Genomic DNA, 13,722 nt, shown 5'->3' on the forward strand with positions numbered 1-13,722 from the left:
AGCCCCAGAACCGCCATGAGTTCAAGGACGGGCTGGGCTACACAACCAAGAAAAAATTCAGTCAGTGTTAAATAACACAATTTTTGTCTCAAAACTCATGAGAGAAAGGTGGTTTGGGGGCGGGAAATAGAGGACACATGGAAGATAGAGAAGTCACATTTTCATGCTGACTTTTCCCCTGTGCACCCAGTCCTTCCTTGAACTGGAATCCTTCGGCTCAGGCCCAGCCGCACTAACGATTTCCCATTCATTCGTGTGCGAAGGAAGTAACCGTCAAAAGTCTCCCGACCCTGGGTGAGAGCTCTTGAACCTCCCCAGTGCTCTTCTCAGAGCTCCAGCCACATCCTTGTTCCTCATGCTGTAGATGAGAGGGTTCAGCATGGGTGTGAGGATGGTGTAGAACACAGAAAAAATCTTGTCTTGGGACGGCGAGTGGTAAGAGTGTGGCACCATGTAGGTATAAATGGCAGCCCCATAAAACAAGGTCACCACGGTCATGTGAGAGGAACAGGTAGCAAAGGCCTTCTTTCTCCCTTCCACGGAGCTCATGTGGTAGACCGTGGCCAGAATCCGGGCATAGGACGCGATAACTACGGAGAAAGGGATCAGCAGCATCAGAACGCAGCACACATACATCACTGTCTCGTAGAGGGCCGTGTCTGCGCATGCCAACTTCAGCACAGCAGGCGCCTCGCAGAAGAAGTGATTGATCTCTCGCGAACTACAGAAAGGAAAACTCATGGTGATTGGGGTGAGGAGGAAGCCATCCAAAGATCCGCCAAACCAGGAGCCTGCGATGATAATCCAACAGATTCGGCGGCTCATGAGGACAGGGTACCTAAGCGGATTGCAGATGGCCACGTAGCGATCATAGGCCATGAGGCCCAGAAGAAAGAACTCAGCTCCCACAAGGGTGAGGTACAGGAAGTGTTGAGCTGTGCATCCCACAAAGGAAATGGTCCTTTGCCCTAGGAGATAGTCGATTAGCATCTTGGGCACAATGGTGGAGATGTACATCATGTCGATGAAGGACAAGTGGCTGAGGAGGAAGTACATAGGGGTGTGGAGGTGAGGGTCTGTGTGGATCAGAAAGATCATAATGCCGTTGGCCACCAGAGCGGTGAGGAAGATGACAGAGATGGTGGCAAACACAAGACCCGAGGTTTCCTCTGTGTTGAACAGCCCCAGGAAAGTGAAGTCAGTGGACGACACATTGTACCCTTCCATGGATCCTATAATGTGGCTGATGTGATATAAAACTTTCCCAATAAAATCGTGATGCTTCCAGAGAGTTAGAATGACAACCTATGGGATCAATGAAAGAAAACATTCAGAACTAGTTTTCCCAGTACTTTAAAGTACACAACAGCTGAATTATATAAGAATATTAATATCTACAAGTCTTAAGCACAATTTATCATTATTAATCAATAATTCCTTAAGTACATTGATCAAGATGTCAGTAGATGTTACTGTACCATAGTCATATTCATATTTTACATCACCTAAGCATATGTATTATACCATGGTCTAGTGTGTATAAGGCTGGGTAGGGCTTATCATACCTTAGGTGAAATTTGCTTGGTAATTGTTATAAAGGGTATCTTAGCAATGGTCAGCAAAACCACCATCATCAAAACATTCCTGACTCGGGCTGAGCATTTTCTCCCTACCATTTAGCCTTGAGTGTGTAATCTAACATTTGTCTAGAGTTAGACTATGGAGTGAACGCTTGCTTCTGTTCACACATGTAACAACGAAGCGTGTACGGTGAGATGCACTGGGAAGGCAGAGTGCTCCTGCAAACTCAGACGTCAAAGGGTCTGAAAAACACTCGTACTTTTAAGAACAAAATTTTCATTTTAGGATGATGAGGAAATGGAGTCATGATTATGATTAGCATAAACTTTGGCGAGTGAGAATAGCAATTGGGATTCAGAGGAAAAAGCACAAAGAAAAACATAAAATGCATATTGGATATTGAGCTGCAACACACTGTTTTGGGAAATTTGAATATTTTTCAAGACAGGGTTTTTCTGTGTATCCCTTGCTGTCCTGGAACTCGCTCTATAGACCAGGCTGGCCTCGAACTCACAGAGATCTACCTGCCTCTGTCTCCTGAGTCCTGGGATTAAAGGTGAGTGTTTACCACTGCTTATAGAAATTTGAATTTTTATAGTGTTCATAATTAACAAAATCTCCGTGACTGTGTATCTCATAATCTCGGATTTTAATAGGGGAAAATATTACCACAGGAAAGTATGTGTAAGTCAAGGACGATCTTTTATGGGCTTTATGGCGGAGGTTGCTAGAGACCTTTTCCCAAACTCTCTGTGAGTTCATTCTAATCAAAAGCTCCACTAAACATTCCAAACCCATGAGCATGTGAGGTGAACACCAGAATACAAGGGTGTCGGCATCGTGAAGAGTACAGTCGCAGGTGCTGTGTATCCATCATCACCTTTGCAATAAATCAAGAGTGAGGACCAGTGAGAGCCCTAAGCCTGGGAGCTGCGCCTGTCTGGTGGGCAGCGGGTTGGAAGCACTCGATAAACAGGAGTCTCCATTCATTCTCTTCTCACTATCTCTCAGAGCCTGGCATCCACGACAGAGCTCACGTGTGTGTCAAACACACGAGTCTGCTTGTTTTAGATACATGTAATCATTAATTCGATTGGTAAAAATCACTTACAATGGGGCAATATTATAAAATGCTATAACCGAGGTGCTTAATTTTAAGTGATCAGGGTTATCATACTTATTTTATTTTTTTAATTTCAAAAGTTTTGGTACCAGGTTTAACAACAGACTCTAACACTATATAAGACTTAATTATTACTTACAATATTCCAATTTATTTTGACTTTTTAGTTTATTTAATAGAGCTCATTAAGATATATAAGTGCAGAAAAATACTCTGTTGTAGAATAGCCTACATTATTCACATTCCAACTGTCTCATAGCTCTGAGTCTCTCTTCCATGAGACCTTCTGACCCTAATAATAGAGAAAAGCCTTCCGTTGTTCCTCATATTTAAACACTTATCTCTAACTTTCATATTCACTCCTAAGTAGACCTTTGGAATTTTATGCTGTTTGGCATTCTTCAGCAGTTAGCTAGCCTTAAAGCCACAGCACAGTGAAGTCTAAATCCGAGGAGCCTTCCTTCTCACAGCTGCCAGCCCTCCCCTGCTGCCGCCTGCACACGGAGGAACTCATTTGTTAAAGAGAATCTCCTCGCCGTGAATGAAGAGTCTAGATCAACGGTCAGACGTGTGTATTATCTGCACACTTGGTACAAGGGAAGACTGTGAGCCCAACTATGCTTGTTGAATTCTGCTGATCACTGATATCATCCCTTTGTGAAGATTAGGTACACAAGAAAACAGTCAGAAACACCTGCAATGATTCTGTGCTTTCATTCAGAAATTTGCCTCTAGGGTGAAGTAGTAGACACACAGTTAGACAGATTTTGGAATTAGGTGAGCTGAGTTCTTTCTCTGGTTATGATGTGACTGAATTCTCTGACCTGGAATTGTCTCTTCAGACTCTGAGCTTCAGTGCTTATGTAAATTAGACTGATTTAACGAAACAGCCGGAGCTAACGATGAATTTAAGTTATGTTTTTTTCTAGTATTGACTACAGGAAGAATATTATGTCTCTGTTTTTATACTGGACCCATCCTGTTGCTGACTCAGTATTTATACATCAAATGTACAGTTAATTCCATTGCAAGGGTTTTCAGGCAAGGCATATAGAGTTTTGCCAATTTGAAATTAAATAAGAAAATAATGTTATTATATTATACCATATAAAGTAGTGGCAATGGTTTATAAAACTATTGAGAAATATGTAAGGATTTCTAATATTTCATTTAAGTAATACATATATTCAAGCAAAATCATAAATTTAAATCGTCAATACCTCCGATCACCAGGTGTATAACTCCTTCAGGGGTTATATTCTGGATCTCTTTCTTCAAACATCCCTTCACTTGAGGAAATTACATTTGCTCTGTGAAAAATGGAAACACTGTATAATGCCTGTGTGAAACCCAAGCGTCTTTGTGGGGCACAGACATGCTTGGATTTCAGGCTGAGTGACCACAAAATAACAAATAAACATTGTGTATAATAAGTATGATTTTAGTGGGTAAAATTCATTCTCGGGGTTAACTAGCATTTGATTTCACAATATCATAAATAAAGATAAAGAGGCCCATTTGTTTCCCACTGGTACATTCGAACACCTCCTTTTCGGTGAGAGGCTTGTTTCCTTAAGTATGCACGTCTTCCTCCCGCATTGCTACATGAGGACTCAGTCTTTGCCAGGTGTGTAAAATCTAAGCCTGTCCTTAAGAGAACCAACTGTCTGAAGTGTAGGTTGTAACCTTCACATGCTTCTGTGTGGTCGCTGGTGGGCCTTTTCATACCATCTTCCTTAAAGTTCACACAGCATCTTCCTCAGAACACGCCTGCGCTGAGGATGCTCCGCACTGGCTTAGCTTAGAACACGCCACATGGAGCCTCATTTTTGGGCTCTCCAATTGTTCGAGGGCCCCTTTATTCTTCTGAAATATTGAATTCTACACAAACATTGCAGAAACATGTACGTGGTCCCCCCTCTGATAATAAGGAAAGAGGCTGGGCTCAAAATGAGATCTGCAAAAGCTGTCTCATCATTACATAAAGCACCCTAGCCCAGTTCCCCACTCATCCCTGTCCTCACACCCCAGTTCCCCACTCATCCCTATCCTTACACTCTAGTTCCCCTCTCCTCCTCTTCATACACCCCAGTTCCGCACTCATCCATGCCCATGACTAGGATGTCGGGGTGGGAATACAGACATTTCACTGTGCAGAGAATCAGGATGCCTTTGTTTGAATGTGTTTTATCTGTTACTCTCAAATAGGATTTTTTGTGTAATTTTTTTTTTAGTTTTTTGAGATAATTACATTTCTCTCTGCCTGTTCCTTCCCTGCGCCATACACTCTTCCTTTCTAATATTTTGTTCTGAACCAATCTATTTCTCGACTAACATTTAGTTAATTCTTAATGAATGAACGGGTGTCAAATGAAGTACTTAGACATGCGAACATATTGTAGAAGACACTTCGCACCTGCTGTATTCCACGCTGCCCTTTCCTGTGAAATTTGCTCCATATTCCAAAAGGAAACCTGATTCTGAGAACACTTTGCATTTGGTCTGGGGATGACAGACGACCCCTGAGTCATAAAATTGCTTTGGATCTGTATTCCAGAACTTCAGAGAAACCGTGCTGGACTATAGCTCACAGGAAATACAAATCCAAAGCGGTCATCTCAGTGCTGTGGACAGGCAGTCATTTACACATAGGGTGTGCTCCTAAATTGACCCTGAGGCGATTGGTACCACTTAGCTTTTTCCTGCTTGAATTCCTGCCCGATTTTTAACAGGAACAGGTCTTCAAATATGAGGGTGGAGAAAGGAAAGAATTTGTTAAGTATGGCAGAGGCGCTCCTAGATCATTTGCTACATTGCTTAATTTAATCTATAATTTTATAATGTTTTAAGGAAAACCACAAATTATTCATCCAATAGTTTGAATTTTAAAAGACTTAAAATAATTTGCTCATATTTTTCCCATGCCACTTCACATCCCCCATCTTTTCTTACCATACAATCTCAATACTAGCTATTAAACACATCACAGCACACACCTTTTTAGTAGAAATATGGAGAGAACATGTGTCATTGCCATCCAATATTATTCATTCCATGATGCTCCAACTAAGTGATATCAGTTTGAGATGAAACACTAAGAGGTCCATTTGCTGCCACGTCCATTTAATACAGAAGGTATGTCTTAAAGATGGGGTGGGACATGCATAATTTAATAAACTCCCAGCATGACACCACAACTTTACATTAATAAGTTCAGTGTTGGAGAGAGTGAAAGGGGACTTTTAGAAGATGGAAGGTGTTCTGTTTCTACAGGAAAATATTGCTACATTTAATGGGCTTCCAGGTTGCACAAAGATTCAAAGACATCAAGCAATCCTGTCATGGGACTCTGTAACAGGATACGGCCCAGCTGTGTGCTTATCTTTGGTCAGGACATTACAAGATGCAGCACACACAGACCTTTATATTTATTTAAGGACTAGAGGTAGCCTTCACGTGTGGTGATAAACTGTACATAAGCAGATGCATACAAATTCCTAAGAACTGTAACTTGAGTAATAGCAATCAGCCAAAGACAGTATCATGCAAGAAAAATAACGCGTACCCCAAACTCCCCAAACAGCATGTAACACAGGACCAAGAACACAGATTCTTCCGTCTCCAAGAGAAATGTAATACTGCTCGCTTCCAATTGCTGGAGGGAAACAGTTTGCAACCGAGGGAGCATAAATACCCATGAGCAACTTTTTCTGTTCTTTTAGGAGGAAAACCTCCTCCCATTAAAGGATACTGGATCCATTGGAGCTTCTGGATGGAGGTCACTGGTAACGTAGGGAGCACCCAGAGTGAGAAGAGGAGACATTAAATAGTTTTCTGGAAAGTCACAGGTGGAGACAGACAGAGCAGGTCTCGTCTCAATATTCCTCAGGGGAGTTGGTGACAGGCTGGCTTCATCCAATGGGAAATGTTCTGATAGAGAAGAACATATCCAAAGCCACAAGGGCTTTACAAAAGTCTTTCTGCTGCTGATTTCAAAGTGTTGACAAAGTATGACAAAAATTGTATGTTGTGTGTGATTGCCTGAGGATTTCTTCAGAAACTTCCTGCCATGTCCTCAACAGAGCAAATGTCATAAACAAGAGAAAAATAAATTTTTGCTATAGTTTAGTATTTTATTAGTAGCTTAATAATTATTGGTTTTAAAAGTAGTAATGACTATGTGCCAGAAAGTTATAAAAAAAAAGCATAGGAAGTCCTCCCTTTCCATAATGACAAAAATATTCACAAAACATTATATGGAGAGCTGTTATCACATGAGGATATATGTATGTGGTTTATGTGTATAGTTTATGTATGCATAAATATTCTAATGCCAATTATTATGCATCAACATAGATATACATATACCTCTGTATAATGTGTCTTTGTGTTTACATATAATCAATAATTTGTGTTGTTCTCAAAATATACCACAGGTTTCTTTAAGTGCAACAAATTATAGCCATGAACTATTCCTTTTTATTGAAAAAAAAATTTAAACAATATTCTGATCATGGTGTCCCCTCCCAGCCATGAATTATTCTGACCCAGAAAAATAATAGCATTTTTTTTCCCAAATGGTCTATCTTCAACACATGTATTCTTTAAATTTATGAGATCAAAAACATGTACTGGTGAACGTCCTTTATACTTCATTTTGGGGATACATCATGAAGTGTTTCCTTTATAATATCTTCAATTTGAAATACCAAATCAATTTTTATAAACAACATGGGTTATGACATTAACATTACAGTTAAAATATTACAAATCTGTCCTTCTGTTCCCATAGATCCCATTTTACTGAAGCACTTCATAACTCTCTCTGTTTAAGCATGAATGAATGAATGCATGCATGAATGAATGAAAGTCTTTCACTTCCTTCGTTAGACTTTTGAGATTGTTATCCTGGTTTCTTTTTTGGTATGTCTATCACTCATATGTAGGAAAACTACTGATTTGTGTTTGTTAATCTTCTGTCTTGCTACATTGTTTACATTTATCAGCTGTAGGCATTTCTGCCGGAGTCTTTAGTATCTCTTAATACAGAATCATACAATTTGCGAAGGAGAGTAATTTGATTCTCCTTTTCCTATTTCCATTGTTTATTTTATTTTTCTTACTGTTCCACTAAGACTTCAAGCACTATATTGAACATAAATGATAGGAGTGGGCATCATTTATTGGTTCTTGATTTCTGTCTTACTTAGGGTTTCTATTGCTGTGAAGAGTCACCATGACCACGGAAACTCTTATAAAGCAAAACATTTTATTGAAGTGGCATTTTACAGTTTCAGAGGTTTAGTCCATTATCATCATAGTGGGGAATGTTATGCCCAAATCCGCGAAGTCCCCTAAAAACCAACAAGGAGACTGAGTCCGGTGTGGAAATGCAAAGAGTCTTTATTTTATGCAAGTTTGCAAACTCGGTCTCTCCACATGTCCAATGTATTGGAATAAACGGAAAACCCCGAGCTCAGTTAGAGTTGGGTTTTTATAGTAGTAAAGGTGGGGGTGAGGGGTTTCTGAGGTTCAGGACTCCTGATTGGCTGACATTTGTCTAGGGGTGTCCTGGTGAGCATGTGTTGGCAGATGATCCTATTTATAGTGTTTGGAATGTTAGGCATTTCTTGGGTTCTAGGGTGGTGCTCAGGTAATCTCAGTTTGTGGTTCTTCCTGCAGCCAGGTATTGCTTCAGGGTAAACTACTGAGACTCGGGCCTTTATTAAACTTGCCTATGGTTGAGTCCTACTCTGGGAGGTGATAAGGTTGGAAGTAAAGAACTTCCTTTGGAAGAGTTGTTCATATTTAGCTTATCATGGCTGGCTCCTACAGGGAACATAGCAGCTGGGAGTATGGTGGCATGCAGGCAGACTTGATGACAGAGAAGGAACTGGGAATTCTACATCTTCTCTTAACAAATTTCCATTTATTTTACATACCAACAAGTTTCCCCTCTCTTTCTCCTCTTCTATGGCCCCTTCCCCTTCCCCATCAACTCCCTTGCCGTCCACTCCTCCATCTCCATTTAAAAAGGGGCAGACCTCCCATGGGCTTGTACAAAGCAAGTCATAGCAAGTTGAGGCAGGACCGAGCTCCTCCCCTTTTGTTAAGGCAGGGTGGGGTAATCTAGCCTGGGGAACAGGTTACTAAAGCCAACTAAGGGCCAGGGAAATGTTCTGCTCCCACTGTTAGAAGCCTTATTAAGAGACCAAGCTATACAGTGTCACACACATACAGAGGACCTTGGCAGGCTTCCTACCTGTCAGTTAGGGACAGCTCAGGTTCGCTGTCTCTGTGGGTTCCCCCATCATGAACCCCCTGACTCTCACAATCCCTCCTCTCTTTCCTACTGCCAGACTCTTGGAGCTCAGCACAGTGCTCGTCTGTGGATCTCTGCCTCTGCCTCTATCAGTTACTGGCTAGAGTATCTCTAATAGCAATTAGGGAAGTCCCCAGTCTGCTTACAGTTGACGGCCAGTTCAGGCACCCTCTGCACTATTGCTAGGAGTCTTAGTTGGGGTCATGCTTGTGGTTCTTGGGGTTTCCCCGGCACCAGGTGTCACACTAACCGCAAATGGCACCCCCATCAAAACATCTCTTTTGTGAGTCTCACCCTCCTTCCTGCCTCCAACTCACCTCCTGCCCCCAGCCCATCCAACCCACTTCCTCTACTTCCAGTCCCTCCATTTCCCTAATCTCTGCCCCCAGTTACCCTGAAGATCTTTTCTACTTCCCCTTCCCAGGGAATTTATGCATCCCTCTTTAGGCCCTCCTTTGTTCTCTAGACTCTCTGGGGCTGTGAATTGTAGGCTGGGTATCTTATACTTTACTCCTTATAACCTCCTATGAGTGAGTAAATACCTTATTTGTCTCTCTGGGTGTGGGTTACCTCACTCGGAATGATTTTTTTTTCTACTTCTATTCATTTGCCTGCGAATTTTATGAGGTCATGGTTTTTTACAGCTGTGTAGTACTCCATTATATAAATGTACCACATTTTCCTTATCTGTTCTTCAGTTGAGGGGTATCTAGGTTATTTCCAGATTCTGGCTATTATGAATAATGCTGCTATCAACATAGTTGAGCAAGTGTCCTTTTGGTATGATTGCACATCCTTTGGGTATATGTCAAAAAATTGGTATAGCTGGATCTTGAGGTAAACTGATTCCCACTTTTCTAAGAAACTGTCACACAGATTTCACCAAAGTGACTGTACAAGTTTGCACTCCCACCAGCAGTGGAGGAGTGTTCCTCTTATTTCATATCCTCTCCAGCATAAGCTGTCACCAATGTTTTTGAGCTTAGCCATTCCAACAGGTAAAAGATGGTGTCTCAGGGTCATTTTGATTTGCATTTCCCTGATGACTAAGGTGTTGAACAATTCTTTAAGAGACTTTTGGCTGTTTAAGAATCTTCTCTTGAGAATGCTCTGTTTAGATTGGTACCACATTTTTTTAAAATATTTATTTATTTACTATGTATACAATATTCTGTCTTTATGTCCACAGGCCAGAAGAGGGCACCAGACATCATTACAGATGGTTGTGAGCCACCATGTGGTTGCTGGGAATTGAACTCAGGACCTTCGGAAGAACAGGCCATGCTCTTTACCACTGAGCCATCTCTCCAGCCCCTAAATATTTATTTATTTATTTATTTTGTATACAATATCCTGTCTGTGTGTATGCCTGAAGGCCAGGAGAGGGCGCCAGACCTCTTTACAGATGGTTGTGAGCCACCATGTGGTTGCTGGGAATTGAACTCAGGACCTTTGGAAGAGCAGGCAATGCTCTTAACCACTGAGCCATCTCTCCAGCCCTGGTACCACATTTTTAATTGGATTATTTAGTATTTTGATATTTAGTTTCTTGAGTTCTTTATACATTTTAGAGACCAGTCCTCTGTCAGATGCGGGGTTGATTAGGATCTTTACTTGCTTTGTAGGCTGCTATTTTGCCTTATTGACTGTGTCCTTTGCCTTTCAGAAGCCTGTAGGTCCCATTTATTAATTGTCGATCCCAGTGTCTGTTGGTGTTATATTCAGGAATAGGCTTCTTGCCAATGTGTTCAAGGCTACTTGCCACTTTCTATTCTATCATGTTTAGTGTAACTGGATTTATGTTGAGGTCTTTGATTCATTTGGACTTGAGTTTTATGATATGGATCTATTCGCATTCTTCTACATGTCAGCATCCAGTTATGCTGACACAATTTGTTGAAGATGTTTCCTTTTTTCCTTTGTACAATTTTAGTTTCTTTGTTAAAAATCAGGTGTTCATGGATGTGTGGATTAATATCAGAATCTTCAATTTGAGTCCATTGATCCATGTGTCTGCTTTTATGCCAATATCAAGCTGCTTTTGTTTCTATAGCTCTATAGTAGAACTTGATATCAGGGATGGTGATGCCTCCAGAAGTTCCTTTTTGTACAAAATTGTTTTGGCTATCCTGGGATTTTGTTTTTCAATGTAAAGTTGAGTACTGTTCTTTTGAGATCTGTGAAGAATTGTGTTGGAATTTTGATGGAGATTGCATTAAATCTGTAGATTGCTTTTGGTAAGTTGCCATTTTTACTATGTTAATCCTACCTATCCATGAGCATGGGAGTTCTTTCCCTTTTCTTCTTTCTTTAAATATTTAAAGTTCTTGTCAAACATGTCTTTCACTTGTTTAATTAGAGTTATCCCAAGATATTTCATATTATTTGTGGTTATTGTAATGAGGGTTGTTTCTCTGATTTCATTCTTAGCCGATTTATTATTTGTATATAGGAAGGGTACTGATTTTTTAAAATTAATCTGTATTCTACCATATTCTTCCTGGTATTTATCAACTGTAGGAGTTCCCTGGTAACATTTTTGGGGTCACTTACTATCATAAAATCTGCAAATAGCAAAAGTTTGACTTTGTCCTTTCCAATTTGTATCCCATTAATCTCCTTAATCTTGGATGCTTTGTGTTATGACTTTATTGGCTTTAATGATTTTTGACTGATAAATCTATTTCCTCTATCATATCTTCAGTGCCTGAGAGTCTTTCTTCCACCTCTTGTATTCTGTTGTTTATGCTTGTATCTGTGATTCCTGTTCATTTACCTAGGTTTTCCATTTCTAGAATCCTTCACACAACTCAGTGACATTAATACTCCCAACATATGACACAAGCACTCTACCACATCTCCATCCAGGTCTTATCTGCTATTCAAACAGAAACGCTTTACTTCTGGAGGATGTGGTAGTTAACATTGGTTGTCAACTTGATTGGATCTGAAATCAATTAAGAGACACACCTCTGAGCAGTTTTGTCAGAGTATTTTACAGAAGAATAAACCAAATTGGGAAGACCTTCACTTGAACTGGTCAGTACTTCAGGCTATGACCTAGATACTGGAGGTCTGAGGGAAAAGCACTGTTGCTTTGCCTGCTTGCCTTTGTCCCTTGATGATGACTCATCTACTCTGTTGCTGCTCGCATCCTTTACAGACACTGGAAATCAGTTCTTTGCTCTTCCAATGTAGGTTAGAGACCATTGACTCTCCAGAAGCCTTCCTGCCCTTCAGCAACATACTCTACCTACTAAGACATCAGCTTCATGAATCTGACAGCTGCCTGGTTTTCAGCTCTCCAGTGTGATTACAGCCATTTTGGGACTGATGAAAAATGATGAAAGTAACAAGTACCCTTTTTAACATCGATTCTTTCTATTGGTTCTACTCCTTCACAGAACTCTGACAAATACAAATGACTATCACCCTAAAATGTCCTCCAGCTTCTGGTTTCCAGCAAAAGAGGGGGACTGCAACTTGAGCAGAGAAGAAGAAGGAGATAGCCTCAAGGCAAAGAGAAAAGAGAAGATAAGGAAACACTGTGGTGACTCTGAAGAGATATCTTTTGATCAGATTAGACCATTACTTGGAGAGTGCTTTTGTATTTTATACCTGAAAGACAGAGGTGATGTATAGTGTCTCCTGTGGAACCCAGTGCTTTGGGGTTCTTTGACACTATGCCCAGTAACTCCACTTTTTTTCTATCTAACGTGTCAAGTAAAGCACAGAGAGCCCAAGGTATAAACCCTTACAAAGCCAAGAGGCACATGGTTCATCTTCCATTGGAATCTGTAGTTCCTTACATCCACAGGATAGGAAACTATAGAATCAAGGAAGTCAAAAAGATAAAGCACGTGATGCATCCATTTTCCCTGTCTGGATTGTCTGCAATATGATAACACAGAAAGTTGCAGATTCTAGGAGGTCCAAATGATGCACAGCTTCATATCTGGGGTCACAGCTGTAGAACCTATTCCTGAGCAAGACAAATTTAGGTGTAGTAGTTTAGTAGTCATCAATGATGAAAAATAAAATTACAGATACTTATGGAATGATGTATTCTCTAAGAACTGTATTCTCTAAGATGCTTTCCTGAAAATCAAACTTCCAGCATGAGTTTATTATGAAAAAAAAGTTTTAAGTTATGTAATCAAGGTTAAGTGAGTTCCTCAGTGTGGGGACTTACTCCTATAAAACTGGCATCTTAAAAAGTGAGTAGGCATAGGTGTTGTAGAAGGCCACTGGTTCATTCCCCAGCCACCCGGACTCTCAAAGTAACCACACAGAAACTATATTATTTGTAATACTGTCTAGTTTGCTCTTTTATCCTAAACTAACCCATCTCCATTAATCTGTGTATTGCCACTAGACTGTGGCTTACCAGGTAAACTTCAGACATCTGTCTCCTGTGGGGCTACATAGCTTCTCCCTCTCCACCTTCTTTCTCCCAGCATTCAGTTTAGTTTTCCCCACCTAGCTCTGATCTACGCTGTCACAGGCCCAAAACAGCTTCTTTGTTTTTTTTTAAAACAGCTTCTTTATTAACCGGTGATATTCACAACATACAGAGGGGAATCCCACATCACATAGGCACCATTGAATGAGAGTGTAAGAAACAGCAAGAAGATATCATTAGAAAACCACAGAGCAAAATCCAGAAAAGATCAAGCCTAGTTGTCACTCCAATATT

At 40.6% G+C, this 13,722-nt stretch overlaps 1 protein-coding gene across 1 annotated transcript; it reads right to left on the reverse strand.

Moving 5' to 3' along the window:
• Positions 1-273: 273 nt before the first annotated feature.
• On the reverse strand, positions 274-1,227 carry LOC121455383 (olfactory receptor 2T1). Its single transcript, XM_041663044.1, has one exon. The coding sequence runs from the start codon at positions 1,225-1,227 to the stop codon at positions 274-276; it is 954 nt and encodes a 317-aa protein (XP_041518978.1).
• Between the last annotated feature and the right edge of the window lie 12,495 nt (positions 1,228-13,722).

This window comes from Microtus oregoni, unplaced genomic scaffold (genome assembly GCF_018167655.1).
Source record: "Microtus oregoni isolate MIOR12 unplaced genomic scaffold, Mior012 000013F_ref0000133, whole genome shotgun sequence".
Taxonomy (NCBI): domain Eukaryota; kingdom Metazoa; phylum Chordata; class Mammalia; order Rodentia; family Cricetidae; genus Microtus; species Microtus oregoni.